The sequence below is a fragment of the Lodderomyces elongisporus genome, chromosome 1, assembly GCF_030384665.1.
Source record: "Lodderomyces elongisporus chromosome 1, complete sequence".
In the NCBI taxonomy this organism is placed as follows: Eukaryota; Fungi; Ascomycota; class Pichiomycetes; order Serinales; family Debaryomycetaceae; genus Lodderomyces; species Lodderomyces elongisporus.
Genome location: NC_083673.1, coordinates 2,018,774 through 2,035,487, shown reverse-complemented (window position 1 = coordinate 2,035,487; position 16,714 = coordinate 2,018,774). Strand labels below are relative to the sequence as shown.

Sequence of the window (16,714 nt, the reverse complement as noted above, 5' to 3'; positions counted from 1 at the left end):
TCCATTTCATTATGTTTCGTTCAACTACACCCTCGTCTATTGTATACAAAGAAGAAAAATATTGTGTAATCCATATATCTCTTCTTGTTTCTTCTCCTTTCTTCTTTTCATCAAATTCCTTTAGTCGTATTTCATTTCATTTTATTTCGTTTCATTTCGTTTTGTTTTTTTTTCTGATTTTGAGACTATCCATCATGTTTATAATTAGTTCTATATCAATTAGTAAAATTTAAAGTCATTTCAATACACTACAGAGTAAAGCAATACGCATTTTTGAAGCAGTTACTGTTTCCTATTAAAAACTTTACCATTTCCTAACCACGCCTCTATGAACTTTGCACAAACTTTACGTTTCATCTCCTTAATATTAACTGGTTTGTCGTAATCGCTGGGAACAACCATAATGTATAATATCCTTGTTATCGGTTACTGTCAAAATACTGTATCCTAATTTTTCTTTACAAACAGGACAAACTGTTTTGCTTGAATTAATTTTAAAACATTGATCTTGTAGCTGCAAGACTTGATGCTTGAGATTGATTGAGCCAACTTTATAGAGCTGAGAATTGACTCGTGTATCATCAGCATCGTTTTGAAATCTTTGCACCTGCAACCTTAAATACGGAGCAATTTCAAACAAGGGAAATGATGGCGGAAGTACTTTAAAGACACGTTCTACAGACATTTGCAGACCTTTTCCAAGTAATAGTTTCGCAATTTGATCAACATTTTTATTCCTTGAATAGTTCATCAAAAGATCTTCCAACAACTTATGGAAAAGGTTCTGACCAATCTGTTTACCCTGCGGCTGGCGATAAATCAGCGAACAGTATTCGATTGCCTCATCCAAATTATTCAATTGACCATAAAGCACATCAACAGCATTCTCATGCTCGTGTAGTTTTTTATAAACAAACACAGTCAATCTAAGAAACTTGTCCTCTGTAGTTGGAATCTCTCGTAAAATGGGCCACGGGTCAAATGTCTCACTCGTGGAGAGTAAGCGCCAAAGACTCTCGTAGTATTCTTCCTCATGTAGCGAATGTGCTTTTATTTGTTTCAAATACAATAAACAAAGCTTTGTTTCAAAATCAACAAACAATTTCTCCAATTTCAACTTTGCCACCAAATCACTCTTGAACAAAAGCCATTCAAGGTACTCGATAGCCAAGTCAAAATCTTTCCGCTTGACAAAAAATTGCAAAACTGCCATGTTATCAAGACTTTCGCACTCATATGAATCATTCATAAACAACAGCCGGCTGTTGCTCTCGTCAGCGTCAATAACCCACAGCGCATATTCAAATATCAAAGACAAGTGTTTGTTTGTAAGCCTTTGCAAATACCGAACCGTGAGTTGTGGACCAGTTACATAATTATTATAATAGTTATCATCTTTGCTAGCATGAACATGCACAGGGTTATTATCATTCGCATCTTTTTCAATAGCAACTGCATCTTCATTTTCTAAAGCTAACTTTTTCAACATATCAAGTGCTTCTTCGTGTAGTTGTCTCCCAAAATAGAAATCCAAAAGCTCCGCTACATAGTTTGGCTGCATCATATTTCTTTGCTGGACGTGATTATGAAGACTGCTCAACAAGCATTCATTAACAATTTTGGAATCACAACGGTTATTAGGAAGTCTCAATAGTGGTCCAAGCAACATTGGTTTGGTATAAAAATAACATAAAAACAATGATGTATCTATAATAGTGGCAACATATTCCAATTGATCATCTATTAGCGGATATATGTCGTCTGGTTCAAGAAGCACATTTTTCCATTTGATGGAACCTTTATCCATAAAAAGTGCAAGGATACGACGTTGCTCTGTGAGATATATGATGAGGTTATTAACAGCTTTGATGAAACGTCGCACACCTTGCGACTTGGACAGTCTTGACTTTTTAGATGCCATGGGCAACGTTCGGCGCGTAGTATCAGTTTCATATTCGGACTCGGAAAGATTAACCGTTTCAAGGTCGTCCTTGGTGACCTTTTTAATCGTCCCAATCATTGGAACCATGCTCTTATTGTCATGATCAGCGTCATGAGTTTCTCCCCCTAAACTCTCTGATTGCAGCAACAGTAAAAGTATCTCTGCATTCAAAAAATCTGGGAATAGCTGTAATACATCATGATACGACACCATCCACTCAGATGCTATATCAACCAAGGCTTCGTTGTAACGTGCATACAGATCGAATAGGTAGATACTTTTAAGTTTGTATAACTCTCGAAGTTTCAACAATTTAGTCTTTTCACTGGAAAACAATTCATTATTGTCATTTGATTCCAACAGTGTAACCATCTGTATTGCCAATTCAATACCAACCGCTTTTAAATCGCTTTGAGGGTGGCGAAAATTGGCAGTGCTGTTGAAATTGTCGTTTCCAGAAACATTAACGCCAGTATTACTACCAGGGACTCTCCCTGATATGTTTAAGAATTGCAAAATCTGCTTCAGCGGAGGGGAAATGTTAAATTGCAAAACATCTAAACCACAAGCCAAATTAAAAATATCACCTTCAACCAGGGCAGATATGTATTGTGAATTCAAATAATGTGTGAACTTTTGGACCAATATACCCAAATGCAAATCATAAATTTCAACCCTTTTCTGGTAGACAAAAGCCACATACATGGGGCGAATATAAATGGCCGCAAGAGGAACAACGGACAACTTTATTGGTAAAATCGTGAGTTTTTCTTCACAGCGCTTATCCAAAGCAACAACTGTAGTATCTCTAATAAGTAATAACGTTCCATAACCAGTATCAAGAATCCACAGCAGCGGACCTGATGCTGATAATCCAAAATATTTGAATGGGGCGCCTTGACTAAATACATCTGCCTTTTGGCTTGCAGCTAGTGGAGATACGTGGAAGTCATCAAAGCTGAATGTGACATATTCTGTATCTGTACCAACAATAACACTATCATCGTTAAATTTCGTTAACGATTGTACTCTACCTTTGAGCAGAATTTCTCTCAACATATTGAATCGAAGCACGTTTCGCGACTTGTTGGTAATGTGAACAACAAAAACTTTTCGTTTCAAGCTTATAAGTAACAATCGTTCTTGATTTTCCTTTCTATCTGTAGTATGATTTCCATTCTCATCCCCATTAATGTATAGCGCATCAGTAATACGAGGCTCGTCGAGTGAGTAAAGCAAATTTGAGTGGTTTCCTACTAATTCATATAACTTAAGCGACGTCGGACTGATGATCATTACCATTTGTTTACTCATGTTGCCACGACTTTCACATAGATTAGGTGGTAATATTTTGATAGTCGAAATGCTCGACCCATCTTGTGTTAAGTTTGTAAAAGTGTGTTGCAAATGATATCGACTATTCTCTGTAAATAAATGTTTTGCATCCTGGTAAGAACGGAAAGAACGGATTGATCTAGACGCCAGAGACGCATTTGTTGTTTCCTGTATGCTTTTACTTTTGAGTGTCAGTGCACGATCGCTATGTTTCAACAGGTGCAGCGAATGATGTATCGATGCAAGTGTTGTGTTTGGCGTTGGTGCTGAGCAATAAATGTAAAGGTCACCTTTGTTGGTGCCAACGTACAAATAGTCGCCAGTTTCATTGATTGACGATATTCGGTTGCTGCTCCCTTGTAATGGCAACTTTACCCTAATGAAAGGCTCAATTATGTCCACATTCATTTCATAATTGCGTTAAAGAGGAAAATTCAATACGTTTCGATGAAATATGTTTTGCCGGCTACAAATTGAACTTACTTATCAGGACCTAAATATTTTAAAGAACCAGGTAGCGTTTCCTATATAAACATATCTACAAAAGCAAAGAAAATCCAGATTTTAAAAAAGAAAAAAAAAAAAAAGAAAAAAAAAACAGATTTATTATATTCACGATACTAATAATAAAACGATAAAGTAAAGAGAAAACAGTAATATGATTTAAAAATTAAAATTAGTGAATGATCCTTGCTCCTTTTTTTTTTTTAGTATTTACCTGATGAAATTGATGATACTGGAACAGTACTTGATTGTTGTTTCAATTTCTTCATTCATATCTGAGTTGATAGAAGAATAATCTGCCAATGCATCGTGTAGATTATCGATATTTTCAAATTGGTGTATGACATCACCATGAACTTTTAAAAACATGGAGAAAATGGTTTCAACCAATTCAAAATTTTGCTTAGATTTTAACGCCGAAATCAAAGCCTTGACAAAATATACCATTTCAGTTAATGGCGGTTGTGAATTTAATGAACGAATTTCTAAATCCATTGCTGCGGGTGGCAAACCTACCAAATACTTTACAAACGCATCGTAGTTGTCAGTAGTGCCCGCAATTCTCAAGCTCTTGGTGAATTCACTTTCAAATGAAGGAACAGCACCATTCTCAAACTTCAATTGCAAAAGCTTCGAATTTTGTTCACCATCAACTCCACTGCCCACATTTTCTTCACTCCATCCTATATTTTCTTCACTTGACCCACCCAGAGGTTTTGGTTGTGTTTTTCCTTCTGCCACTGATGCTCTATCACCTACGGCCTCTCCTGTCAACCCCAAGAAGAATGGCGCTCTTTCGGGTTTCTTTGGTGCCTCGATAGGCTTGTTTCTTTGTTTAATAGTATCCAAATAAAGTAAAGTGTTGAATTTGGTTCTTGAACCGGATGATAAAGTGATCAAATCTGGTGTTATTTGTTCCTTTGATTCGTATTTGCCAAAACTAAACTCGTTATTCCCATCTTCTTCGTCTTCGTCGGCATCTAAAGCACCTTCCAACATTGATGCACCCCCATCTCCAGATGCGTTTGGCAACAAGATTGTTGAGAACTCGGTCTCATCCACATGTCTCGTTGAGACGGGCTTGAATTGAGCACGGTTTGTCCATAATGATATACCATTACCAGATACGTGAGTAGTGGCAATAACATCGCCCAATGGAGAAAACTTGACTGAAGTTGCGACAACGGGTAAAACTACACCATCAATGCACCCACCTGTTGGTAAATCCCAAGTACGTAATGTAGAGTCCAAACTAACTGAGACAATCCAACGTCCATCAGGTGAAAAGTCCAAGCCTGAAATTCGATTCGAGTGGCCGTACAACACTCTCACAACTTTCTGAGTTGTAACGTCAATAACAACTATTGACAAATCATCTAGTGCACAAGCAACCAAATCAGATTGGTTATGGTAAACCATGGATGTAATGGGTGCTTCTAAATCGAGTTTTCCCAAATATTTTGATTTTCCAAAATCATAAAAGCCAACTATACCATCCAAACCACAACTTACCATCTTCCTATTCATTCCATCAATGGCTAATCCAGTAACACTTTGCTTGTGGAGAAGATATTTTTTCCTCAACAATCCCGATTGCAAGTTATAAACTCCTATTCCTCCCAATGCAGATCCCACCAAACCAAAATTACCACATTGCGAAATACATACTGCTTTACACATCCCTTGGTCTACAGTGTTGAGTACATGTCGACCAACTCTCTTGGTGGAAGAGTCCCAAGTTCTGGCGAAAGGCTCGTCTTTGTGTGCAGTTAATATGTTTTCCCAATCACCAACTCTAGCCTCAGAGCTTGAAATAGCGGTGATTTCAGGAAATTTTTCCTTCAATGAGGCAACTTGTCCCGCTTGTCGCTTACCATCCTTTGACTTGTGCAAACGTTGCGAATATTCTTGAGCTTGAGCGTCCTTCCTCAATGAAAAATTCCAAAACGAACGATCTCGCGACGCACTCAAAAGAAAATGTGTTTTGTCTTCTTCGGGGAACAAAATTGCCGTGGGTGGAGCAGAGTGGCCACCCCTAGATCTCAAGTGACGAGGCGGTGAAATAATTGACGAATTAGTCGTCGTAAGGCTCGGGTCAAACACAAATTCTTTAAGGTGATTATCACCACCGTTTGTCAAAACTATTGGTTGTCCATTTAAGAACTGTGCCTTTGATACACCGCCATGTGCTTCTTTGTGTGCATTCCTCAAGGTATGTATTCTAGCATTTTTGTTCAAGTCATGAAAATATAAATCACCATTGTTCAACGCTGCTACTAAATGAGGCGATCCATCTGTTCGAAATGAAAGGGAGGTTACTTTACTTGACACTTCTGCTCCCGAAGTGACAATCTTTTCTCCTATTATCGCACCTTTTCTCAAATTATATATGTAAACGTTTCCAACAGAAGTTCCAACAGCCACTAGATCAAGAACCGGTGCAGATTCTATTGTGGTAATACTTTCTCCATCAAATTGATGCAATGGAGATTTATAAAGCAATTTTCCTGAACGAACATTGACGATAACAATGTGACCAGAAGTGGCAACGATAACCTTGTTCAAATACGTTGGTGGGTGTATCAATCCAACAATTTCTCCATCAACGTCAACATTGACGTGCTTAATTACCGTGTACAACTCAGTAGGGAACTTGTAACTCTCGGATCCAGGCTGATCTTGCCTTTTCTTGAAAACATACAAATCTCCATTACCAACACTTGCGATAAGGTATTCTCCAAAATAACACAAGTGAGTAATAACGTCATCCGTCTCGCATCTCAACGTGTATTCCAATTTGCCTCTTTTGTAAACACCAATCTCATTCCCACTGGCTGCAAACACATAATGATAGTGAGTTACAAAACAAGTAATCTTGGATTTTGTCTGTTTTTGAGAAACAAAAAGTAAATGCAAAGTGGCAAGATCATAAATCTGAAATGATCTACCAACGGATGTGACCGCATAAAATGTAGACCCAAGTGTTCCTATTGCAAATGGTGTTGCATCAGTGACATTACCCAAAACTCGGAAGGGACTAAAGATTTTCGATGGTTTAGTTAATTTCTTGCTGTCGACTCCATTGAGAGACACCTTCTTTCTTTTCTTCTCGATGACATCCACCATGACAGAGCTGTATTATATGGTGTTGAAAGGTAAAGATGAAATAGTTGCAATGGTAAAGTTCAGTTCCACCGTTTATCAAGTATGGTTGGTTTCTTGTTGTCTTTTTTTTTTCTATTTTTTTGTTCAAAATACGAGTTCAAGTCGATGCGATGATGTGAACTCGAAATCGTTTTGCAGCGCAACAAGAGAACGAGCCAAAAAAAAAAAAAATTAAAAAAAAATTAAAAGAAGAAGATGATGAAAAAATATATATAGGCACTGATCTATATGTATAAACAGATGTAGAATAGTGGACTGTGAAATGAGATGCAGCAGCAGAAGCAGAAGCAGAAGCAGAAGCAAAAACTGAAGATTAAAAAAAAAAAAAAAAAAAAAAATTTAAATACTGAAAAGACAAAAAGAAAAAAAAAAAACCATCTAGATAAACACATATACTTTGGACAAACAAGAACTTACTTTTTGACTGTAAACCATTTTATAATCAAGAAAACTTTCAAACTTTTTTTTTTCTTTCATGACTGTGCAAGAAAAGAGACCTCTTGATGAGGCAAATGTTCATGGAGATGAATGTAAAAAGCCAAACACGCAACCATACGTGAAGGGAATGGCTGCAATAAAGCCCGAATATTTGGCTCCGATTTCATCAAATGTATTACAAGTTGTTGAGTATGACGATGACGAGGCGGAGAGTGGAGGTCGTGAAACATCAGATGCCAGCGGCAACAATAGTAACAACAACAAAGGAAAGAAAGGAAAAAATGGAAAGAAGGGACGTGGACAAAACCATAACCGTGACTTGAAACAGAAAGGAGATGCCGTGCGATTGTGTATGGTTATGATTGACCCAGAGGATGATGACACCAAATGTGCCGCTGGAGGAGCAGAAAACTGTAAATACTCCCATAACATTGAGGAATACTTGGCTGCAAAGTCGGATGATATTGAAGGTACTTGCCCTGTTTATGAAGCCTTGGGTTACTGTCCTTCCGGTTTGAAGTGTAGGTGGTTACATTCGCATTACAATAAGGAGACCAAGAAACTAATTAAAGACTTAGAGAAATTGGAGCGAGAGAAACCAAAGAATCATGAAGTCAATATTATTGATCGTGAAAGCAAGGTTGCTCTTCAAAGAAAGAAATTTAACTTTGACATATCTACTCCAGTGATTAACTTTTTGGAGTCACGAAAACAAAAGGATGATGGAAAACAAAATAAAGAAGAGCAGGAAGCTAGCACTGATGGTAATGAAAAACAGGAGGAGCGAAAAGATAACGAAGCTTCATATGTGGAACAACCGTTCAAGATTGCCGAAAAAAAAAAGATTAATCTTCGTCGTGCCAAAATTGTTTCACCATTAACAACAGTGGGTAACCTTCCGTATCGTCGATTGATGAAGACTTTGGGTGCGGATGTGACATACTCGGAGATGGCCCTCGCTGTACCATTATCTCAAGGACATCGTCCCGAGTGGGCATTGCCCAAGGCTCATGTAACTGAATACCCTGGATTTGGTGTTCAAATTGCGAGCTCTAAACACTGGGCGGCAGCAAAGGCTGCAGAGGCTCTTTACAAGACCACACTGCATGTGAGTGAAATCAATCTCAATTGTGGGTGCCCTATAGATTTATTGTTTAAACAAGGTCAAGGTTCTGCATTATTGGACTCTCCGCCACGATTGATCCGTATAGTCAAAGCTATGAATGCATCTTCAGGAGATATTCCAGTGACGATAAAGATACGTACTGGTGTTAAGGAAAACAAAAACACAGCAGTCCACTTAGTCAATAGAGTCTTGGAAGAGACGCAAGTGGCCGCCATAACTTTGCATGGTCGTTCTAGACAACAACGTTATACCAAGGAAGCCGATTGGGACTACATTGAAGAAGTGGGAAAAGTCGTCAAGACCTGGAATGAAAAGAGGGAAGATGAGGATAAGGAAGGTAGAGATACTAATCCTACATGGTTTGTTGGTAATGGTGATGTGTACAGTCACGAGGATTGGTATAATGGAGTCAATAGAGAAGGTGTTGACTCGGTGATGGTTGCGAGAGGTGCATTAATCAAGCCATGGATATTTGAAGAAGTTGAGGCACAACAATATTTGGACAAATCCTCAACAGAAAGATTGGCAATGTTGGAGAAATACGCCAAGTATGCGGTTGAACATTGGGGTTCTGACGAGTACGGTGTTAGCAATGCCAGACGTTTCATGTGTGAGTTCCTTAGCTTTACACATAGGTATGTCCCTGTGGGGATATTGGAGAGATTACCTGCCAAGTTAAACGAGAGGCCACCAAAATGGATTGGAAGAAATGATTTGGAAACCTTGCTTGGCTCTTCAGATTACAAAGACTGGATCAAGATCACGGAAATGTTTTTGGGTAAAGCTGGTGACGATTTCCTGTTCATTCCAAAACACAAGAGTAACTCATACGAAAATTAGTTTCGGCAACCGTATCTCCACTCATGTGTACTTTTACTAGATATTTATATAAAATTTAGAACTAAATAAAAAAAAGAAATAGAAATAGAAAAAGAAATAGAAAAAGAAAAAGAAATAGAAAAAGAACAAGAAATAATAAAGGAATAGATAATAACAAATAATAACAGTAGTAATAATAGTGATAAAAATAAAATTGTGACAAAATAAAATAAAGAGGCTAATAAACAGTAACACAGTCTAGCTAAATTCTATTTTTCAACTCAACAGTCTCGTCAACTACCTTGTTAGCTCCAGTTGCACCGCTCGATTCAGTGACATCGACATATTCTTTATCAAAATTTTTTGCTTGACCTTTCAACAATTCCAATTCCGAATCTTTCTTTGCCAATTGGTTCTTCAACTTTGTAATCTCGGCATTCTCTCCAGTTTCGCCACTAATAGCAGAACTCGTTTCTTCCGCGCCTTCGGTCTTCAACTCGTCCACTTTATCCTTGGTAACAATCAACTCTACTACCAAATTGTAGGTTCTAGTCAAAATTAACGTCAAAAACAAAGTAAACCCACACAAGTACATATTTCTTTGAGCATAGAATCTTCTTGCTTGGATTTCTGAGCGATCATTCATAACTGAGGACCCAGGGTGCGCTTGGGTCGAAGAATGCAACTCTGAAGTTACTGCATAAACCCTATTGACAGAGTCAATGAATAGGACAAACACAAACCCCAATACACATTTAAGTGCAATTTGGAATTGTTCATTCTTGAAAGGTGCTGATACAGTAGTAAGAACTGTTCTTCTGATTCTTCTAGGGTAAGGCACAGAAAGAACTCCAAAGAAAATCATTTCGATCACAAGGAGACCAAACACCAAGTTGTAATATAATGCCATTTTAAGTTAATTGAGTGAAATTGAAGTGAGTATGATTCGGAAACAACAAAAATGTTAAAAAAAACAAGAAAACAAAAGAGAAAAAGTTACCTTGACCGCAAGTAGTAAGTTGTTGTAGATTCAAAAGTAAGAAAGAAAGGAAAGAGGAAAAAGAAGAAGAAAAGAAGAAAAGAAGAAAAGAAGAAAAGAAGAAGAAGAAAAAAAGAACAGTAGGAACGAAAAGTGATTTGTATTTGGTAAATTCGAATATAAATTTTTCTTCAAGTTGTGAAACGGGCAATTCCAAATTGTTAGGGGATTTGGGTCTTGCATTGTGGCCGTGGAAGTAGTAAGAACAGGAGTAATTACTCAATTTGGAAGGCTTGCTGCGGCTCAAGTGGTTTTTAGATTGCTATCGTCAGACCCTCCCTTTTTGTCTTTTTTACTTTTTTTTTTATAAGGAAATTTCATATTGCTAGTGTTTTTTTATTTATTTTTCTTCGTTAATTTTTTTCTTTTATTTTTTTTTTTTGTTCTGGAGTGTGTTGTATGTGCCTGAAAAGCTTCTGATAAGTGTATCACGTGAATATCGAACGCACGTTATCAGTCTCAGATGCTTTAAAATCTTTAGGAAGCGAAAAATACGAGGGAATGGGGAAAATGGGAAAAGAAATGGTGAAAGGAGCTTTTGATGTAGTGAAACAGCAAAACCATGGCTTTGAAACTTTGTGTTCTGTTAGTTTTTTCATCTTTCTATAAGGAAAGAGAGGCAAGGATGAAAAGAGGATATGCATAGATTATGACAGGTCCTAGTTTTGTCAGAGGTGAAAGAATTAGAATGTGGCAACATGGCTTGCTTCGTGCTCAAACGCTTTTCCTCTGATGTTGGGAAATTTTGCCTTAGTTTTCAATATAACAAGTGAAAAAAAATATATATTTAGTATCGTGTCTTTCTTAAAATCCTAATCTATAAACCCATAGAAACTTTCATAGTAAAAGTAATTAGAAATGGCAAGGTAAACCAAAGTATCAAATACTGAGAGATCAAGCATACGGCAAGACAATCCATTTGTAGATGTTCGTCGCTTGTTGGGTCAGTATAAAAAGCGGTGAAATAAACCAATGATGTAGCATTTGGGAGGCCAAACTCTAGCACACTAACAAATCTGACTAGTTTATCGGAGCCGTACCATCCTCCCTTATACATCCCTGTTGTCACGCCAACTCCAAAGATTGGAATGATAATCAATCTTGCTGCAGTGATCATCAATGCAGTTTTCCAAAACCCGGGGACGAGTTTTTTCACTTGCAATCTAGCTAATGTTGCACCTAAAAGGAGCAAACCCAAAGGAACGGAAGCAGCACCAATGTAACTTGCCAAATCAATAACAAATGATAAAGGTGGTTGTCCATCAGGTGCGTTAGGCATATAAAAAGTAGTTGGCACAAATAATGCCTTGAGCGGTGGTGACATGCATATAGCAATAGATGCAAGAAGACTTACAGACGTGGGCTGGAGGATGTTATGTAACATTTTTCTTGCATACAGTCTAAACTTAGACTCAATATGAGCTACTTCATTTTGAGATTCTTCATCGTTATGCAATGATTTGGATTTTTCAAGCTCGATGTTTCGAAGCTGGTCAAATTCAGAATATTCGTTAATCACATCATCAACGTTTTGCGAAGGTTGTCTTCTCAAGTCTGAATTTCTCGAGTGAATCAACTCTAGACCATATGGGTTTTCAGTAAGTGATCCGATCGAGCCTCGATGCCGCCTTGACGATGAAGAGTATAAGCTTGGTGTTCGAATAATTGGTGTTGACTCGTGACTTTCAGAATTATTATGTCTCTTTGCTCTTGCTTTCAAGAATTGTTCATGTTGTCTTTGCTCTTCTTCATTTTCGATTTCAGTTCGATTCTGAGGTTGATTGTTTCTTTTTGCTTGTTTGGCAGAGACTTCACTGGATATCGACTCCAGATCTGTTGTGCTAAGAACTGCCAATGATCTTGAACTTTCTCCAGCTCGTTCCACGATGGGTCTCGGCTGGTCCCGAGATCGTGTAGGTTGTGTCTCAAGCATGTCCTTATTCTTATCATTATCGCTATGGCTATGCTCCTGTTCTTGCTCCTGCTCTTGCTCATGCTCATTATTATCATGGCTATGTTGATTATGATTACGGCGATTATGTTCCTCATTGCCTTCGTTGATTTTTTCGCCCAGAGACGATGATGAAATTGTCTTTTCTACATCTTCTCCCTTCAATAGTTCATCTCGAAAATCCCATTCTATCAACCGGTACAACCCAAACGTAAATTGGAATAAGGTCATCCCCATTAAAAATATACAAATGTACGCAACACCTGTGTTTCCTTCCGTTGTAGTAAAGATTTTTCCACCTTTGCTAAATGTTTGCATATATGCAATTGGCAAGTCCGAGATGTTGGGAAAGATTCCTACAGAGATGATTCCACCAAGCCATCTTTTCGGTGACCTGGTAACAAGATGTGTAGTGTATCCTAATAACCCACCCACAAGGAATAATAATATAGCGGTGAAGATGATTATACCTACATTCTTAATATCTGATGATTTTAGATATGACACCATATTGTTGAAGATCAAACAGGGCATGATTACAGTGACAATTGTGTCTGAAATATCTCGACATGTTGTCACTGTAAGAATATTTCTTTTCGCCAACATGAATCCTAATGCTATGATAAAGTAGATCTTAAAGATGGGTTTGACCGCTGAGTAGATCACCAAGCTTAAAGATAAGCTATCTGATGCATCTGACATTTTTTTTTATTGGCGAGAAAGCGACGATGCAGGAGGAGAAGGACGAGGACGACGAGGAGGAGATAGATGGGAAAGTGAACTTATGTAACGTGTATTGCTTATTCTTCCAGGGTAGATATATGCTGTCGTGTGTAGTAATACTTGAAAGGGAAAGTAAAATTGTAATGAAAATTGTAATGAAAATGGAAATGAAAAAAAAATAAAAAAAAAATAAACAACAAGAAAAATATTAACTCAATTAAGACTATCGCAGAATTTTATAACCCATGTGTTGGGCTTGTAAATAAAAGAAAATATCGCTTTGATGAAGTATTTGATGGGGTATGTGATGTGGATTTGTAAAACGCAGAACAAAAAAAAGAGAAAAGAAATGCACGATTGAATTGACAAGGAGTTTTTTAATTACACTTTTGACCTTTGACCCCATGGCGATGTACCTGCCTCTTTGATTGTTTTCTCTCTTAATTAATTTACATGGGAATAAAAAAGGAAAAAAAAAGAAAAAAAAAAGAAACCAAATTTGTAAAGTTGCCGCACATTGTGTTGCACTTTGCCAACGAGATACAAGGATGAGGATCCCCCAAAAAAAAGGCTTTTCCTTCTTTTTCTAATTTTTTTTTAAAATTTTTCATTTTTTTTTTCGTTTTTTTTGTAGACTCAACGGGTTGGCAAAGCTTAAAGAGTGTTGTTTTTCTTTTTAGGATTCCTTTCCTTTTTTTTTGCTTTAACAAATATCCCCTATTATCTTTGGGGAGCAAAATATCATTATTTAACAACAATCAACTTTCTAGTCAAAACTGTGTACTATTATTGCATTATTTTCAAGCGTACTTGCGGGGAAGAGAGAAAATGTTTACTAGACCTAAGTGGGGGATCCCCACCCAAAATATTTTAACTAGTGTGAAGAAGTATGGTTAATTAAATGCTTTTTAAACAAATCAACAACCGCCCATTTTTCCCCATTTTTCTACATTTTTCCACATTTCCCTTCCTCTCTTAACATCACAACAATGATGCTGATACAGAGAATCTGGGGGGGGATGTTTATGTAGAGATTGAAAAATTAAATGAATGAATGTTGTAATATTAAGAATTAAAAGAAACACATGTATTCAAGACAAGAAGGATTATCTTGGTCAATATCTGAGTCCTAAAATGAGGATTGTGAACAAGAATTAGGTCTCAATTTTGTGAATAATTCTAGTCTTTGCATCGCCTACAACTACGTCGTTTGCAGTCTAAAGGTTAGAATGGAAAGAAAAGGAAACGAAAAGAAAAGAGGTCAAAAAAAGAAAAAAAAAAAAGAGATAAATACAACAAACCATACTATAATTCGCCCAATTCGGAAAAAGTATTCCGAGCGCCGCTCGACCGTTGATACTGAGACTAAAACAAAAATAAAGTTAAGAGATAAAAAAAATAAAGCGGGGAACGGACAGGGATTATATCCAACGACATTATTTTTTTTGTTTCAATTTATTTCTCTTGAAATTGCCAAATTATAACGCTGGTTATATAAAGTCTTGTGAAATTAAAAAAAGTAGTACAATCAAAAATATACATGAGATGGTTGGGGATACATATCCCAAAAAATTAGACAAATTTGTATTTTGCCTTTTTCATAAAGAGATCACTTCAATAATACACAAATAATGCTAAAATAATTATGGGGCCAATCACTCATTGCAAAATACAGACGCAAAAAGATTTCCTGAGAAAAGAACAACACCATATAGCATTATTTACATGTACTGGAAAAAAAAGATTTTGCAAAGAAAAATTATTGCCGCCCCAGCCCCACATTCCCACCTTCTTTCTTTCCTCTTCATATAAAAACACGCTAATAAAAAAAATACAATAAAAACAATAAATACAATGAAACCAATGAAACCAATGAAACTAATGAAACCAATGAAACTAATGAAACCAATAGAACCAATGAAACCAACGAAACCAATAGAACCAAAAAAGAAAAAAACTTACACGGTCTCCACTCCACTCACTATTCACCAATTGAGTTTGATAATGACCAGCATTACTTCCAGACTCGTATATAATTAGAGCATCTCACAGTAATGGGACAAGTTCTGGTATGCGCACCCTGGTGAGATTCACGTCACTTGAGCTGAATTGCCCTTTGATGGTGAGCACATCCACAATCGGTAATATCTCTGCCTCATCAAAATCTAACAATATCGAGTCCAAGTCATCTATGTCCAACTGCAGATTTTCTGCTTCCCAAGTCTTTTCGTTACTTGAATTGTGCCAATCTAACAAGTTTGTGTCTGTGCTAGTTTCTGTAACTGCTTCCGTAGTTGTTGTTGCTGCTGCTGTTGTTGCAATATCCTGACTCTCAATTGTAAAACCGTTTCTTTGTTTAGTCTTTATTCTTCCGGGACTAGAAAAAACAGAGCCAGTATCTGAACCGGGAGAACCGTATCTTTCTCCGGAGTTACTACTGTGTGAATCAGATTCGTCTTCATGCATTTCAAACGAGCTATTTGATTCTGCTGTAGATAAGGGAGAAGAAGGACTGAGCATGGATTTTATAGGTCTGGGTTTAGATGCTATTGCTGTTGCTATTGCTGTTGTTGTTGTTGTTGATGTTGATGTAGTGGATGTATTTGATTTAGTCATTGGTTTTGTACCATTTGCAAAATCTACTGACTTGTTTGAATTTATAGACTTTGCAGAATTGGTTCTTTTCAATTTTGTTTCTATTTGTTGCTTAATAGCTAAAGGCTTGAAGTTCCATCTTTTAAATCTAGATTTCGAAGGTGCATTTTTCGGTAATTTGGTTTCCCCTTCTTGGCTGATGATGCTTTGGGAATCTGCCATAAAGATTGATGGTGGCCGTGGTTGAAAGGTTGAGTATGATGATTGTGGTGAAAGCATGGAGGATTCTGCAAACGTTGTGTATCGATTATCCTTTTGCAAAGTGAGCGCATTCGTTGTGGCAGACATTTTGGCGTTTTCAGTGCTACTGGTTTTTAGTAGATTCAATGAAGACAAAGACGACTTTGATAATGATGATGAATATATCAAATAATCTTGAAATTCGATAGTACTATTACGCTCAGTTTGAATCATGTAAGTATTCTGTTTTGCTCTCTCCAAAGATTGAAAGAAAAAAAAATTATTAATAACAATATGGAAGAACTTGGTGATAAATATGGCAGTAGGAATGCAAAAGAATTAGATAGTTTAGATTTGACTATTTTTGTTTTCCCAAAATTTATTCAAAGTGTTGTTCAAACAAAGGAAGAAACGAAAAAAATAAAAAAAAAAAAAGATTTTGAAAAAAAAAAAAGGGCAAAATATTCCTTTCTATACTTTTTTGAAAGCTCAACAAGTTGTCGACGATGGTGGTGGAAAATTTAGCAATAATTATTATTACTATGAGTGCACTATCTGCAATTATGAGCAATAGAAGCTGCAACACTAATAGCAGCAGGTTCTTGTATCCAAGGAAGAAGAAGAAAACAGGAAATGAAAAAGGAAAAAGAAAAATTAATGGGATAAGCAATCAATCAGGTATTACTCCTGGGCGAGCGAAATAATGCAATTTCAGTTGTAGTTTGTCCCCGCCGCTTAAATTGCTCACTCAAGTGTTGGTGTAATAAATATGTTTCTTTATGGTATTGAATGTGTTTTACCTAAATTGGTAAAGGGGTAGTAAAAAGAAAGAAGCAA

At 36.8% G+C, this 16,714-nt stretch overlaps 6 protein-coding genes across 6 annotated transcripts; 1 reads left to right on the top strand and 5 right to left on the bottom strand. All coding sequences in view use genetic code 12, as the record gives it.

Moving 5' to 3' along the window:
• Positions 1-367: 367 nt before the first annotated feature.
• VAM6 (Vacuolar morphogenesis protein 6) lies at positions 368-3,685 on the bottom strand (the record flags this gene model as incomplete). The annotated part of the gene is given in 2 exon segments (XM_061119183.1): positions 368-3,664; positions 3,680-3,685. The coding sequence occupies 2 exon segments, from the start codon at positions 3,683-3,685 to the stop codon at positions 368-370; spliced, it is 3,303 nt and encodes a 1,100-aa protein (XP_060975166.1).
• A 306-nt stretch (positions 3,686-3,991) lies between these two features.
• On the bottom strand, positions 3,992-6,907 carry UTP21 (rRNA-processing protein utp21; the record flags this gene model as incomplete). Its single annotated transcript, XM_001528188.2, has 1 exon — positions 3,992-6,907. One exon carries the CDS (start codon positions 6,905-6,907, stop codon positions 3,992-3,994), a length of 2,916 nt encoding a protein of 971 aa, XP_001528238.2.
• Positions 6,908-7,421: 514 nt separating this feature from the next.
• DUS3 (tRNA-dihydrouridine synthase 3) lies at positions 7,422-9,350 on the top strand (the record flags this gene model as incomplete). Its single annotated transcript, XM_001528187.2, has 1 exon — positions 7,422-9,350. The coding sequence occupies one exon, from the start codon at positions 7,422-7,424 to the stop codon at positions 9,348-9,350; it is 1,929 nt and encodes a 642-aa protein (XP_001528237.2).
• A 241-nt stretch (positions 9,351-9,591) lies between these two features.
• On the bottom strand, positions 9,592-10,239 carry YET3 (Endoplasmic reticulum transmembrane protein 3; the record flags this gene model as incomplete). Its single annotated transcript, XM_001528186.2, has 1 exon — positions 9,592-10,239. The coding sequence occupies one exon, from the start codon at positions 10,237-10,239 to the stop codon at positions 9,592-9,594; it is 648 nt and encodes a 215-aa protein (XP_001528236.1).
• A 946-nt stretch (positions 10,240-11,185) lies between these two features.
• Positions 11,186-13,021, bottom strand: ECM3 (Protein M3; the record flags this gene model as incomplete). The annotated part of the gene is made up of 1 exon (XM_001528185.2): positions 11,186-13,021. The coding sequence occupies one exon, from the start codon at positions 13,019-13,021 to the stop codon at positions 11,186-11,188; it is 1,836 nt and encodes a 611-aa protein (XP_001528235.2).
• A 2,067-nt stretch (positions 13,022-15,088) lies between these two features.
• On the bottom strand, positions 15,089-15,985 carry PVL30_000724 (uncharacterized protein; the record flags this gene model as incomplete). The annotated part of the gene is made up of 1 exon (XM_001528184.2): positions 15,089-15,985. The coding sequence occupies one exon, from the start codon at positions 15,983-15,985 to the stop codon at positions 15,089-15,091; it is 897 nt and encodes a 298-aa protein (XP_001528234.2).
• Between the last annotated feature and the right edge of the window lie 729 nt (positions 15,986-16,714).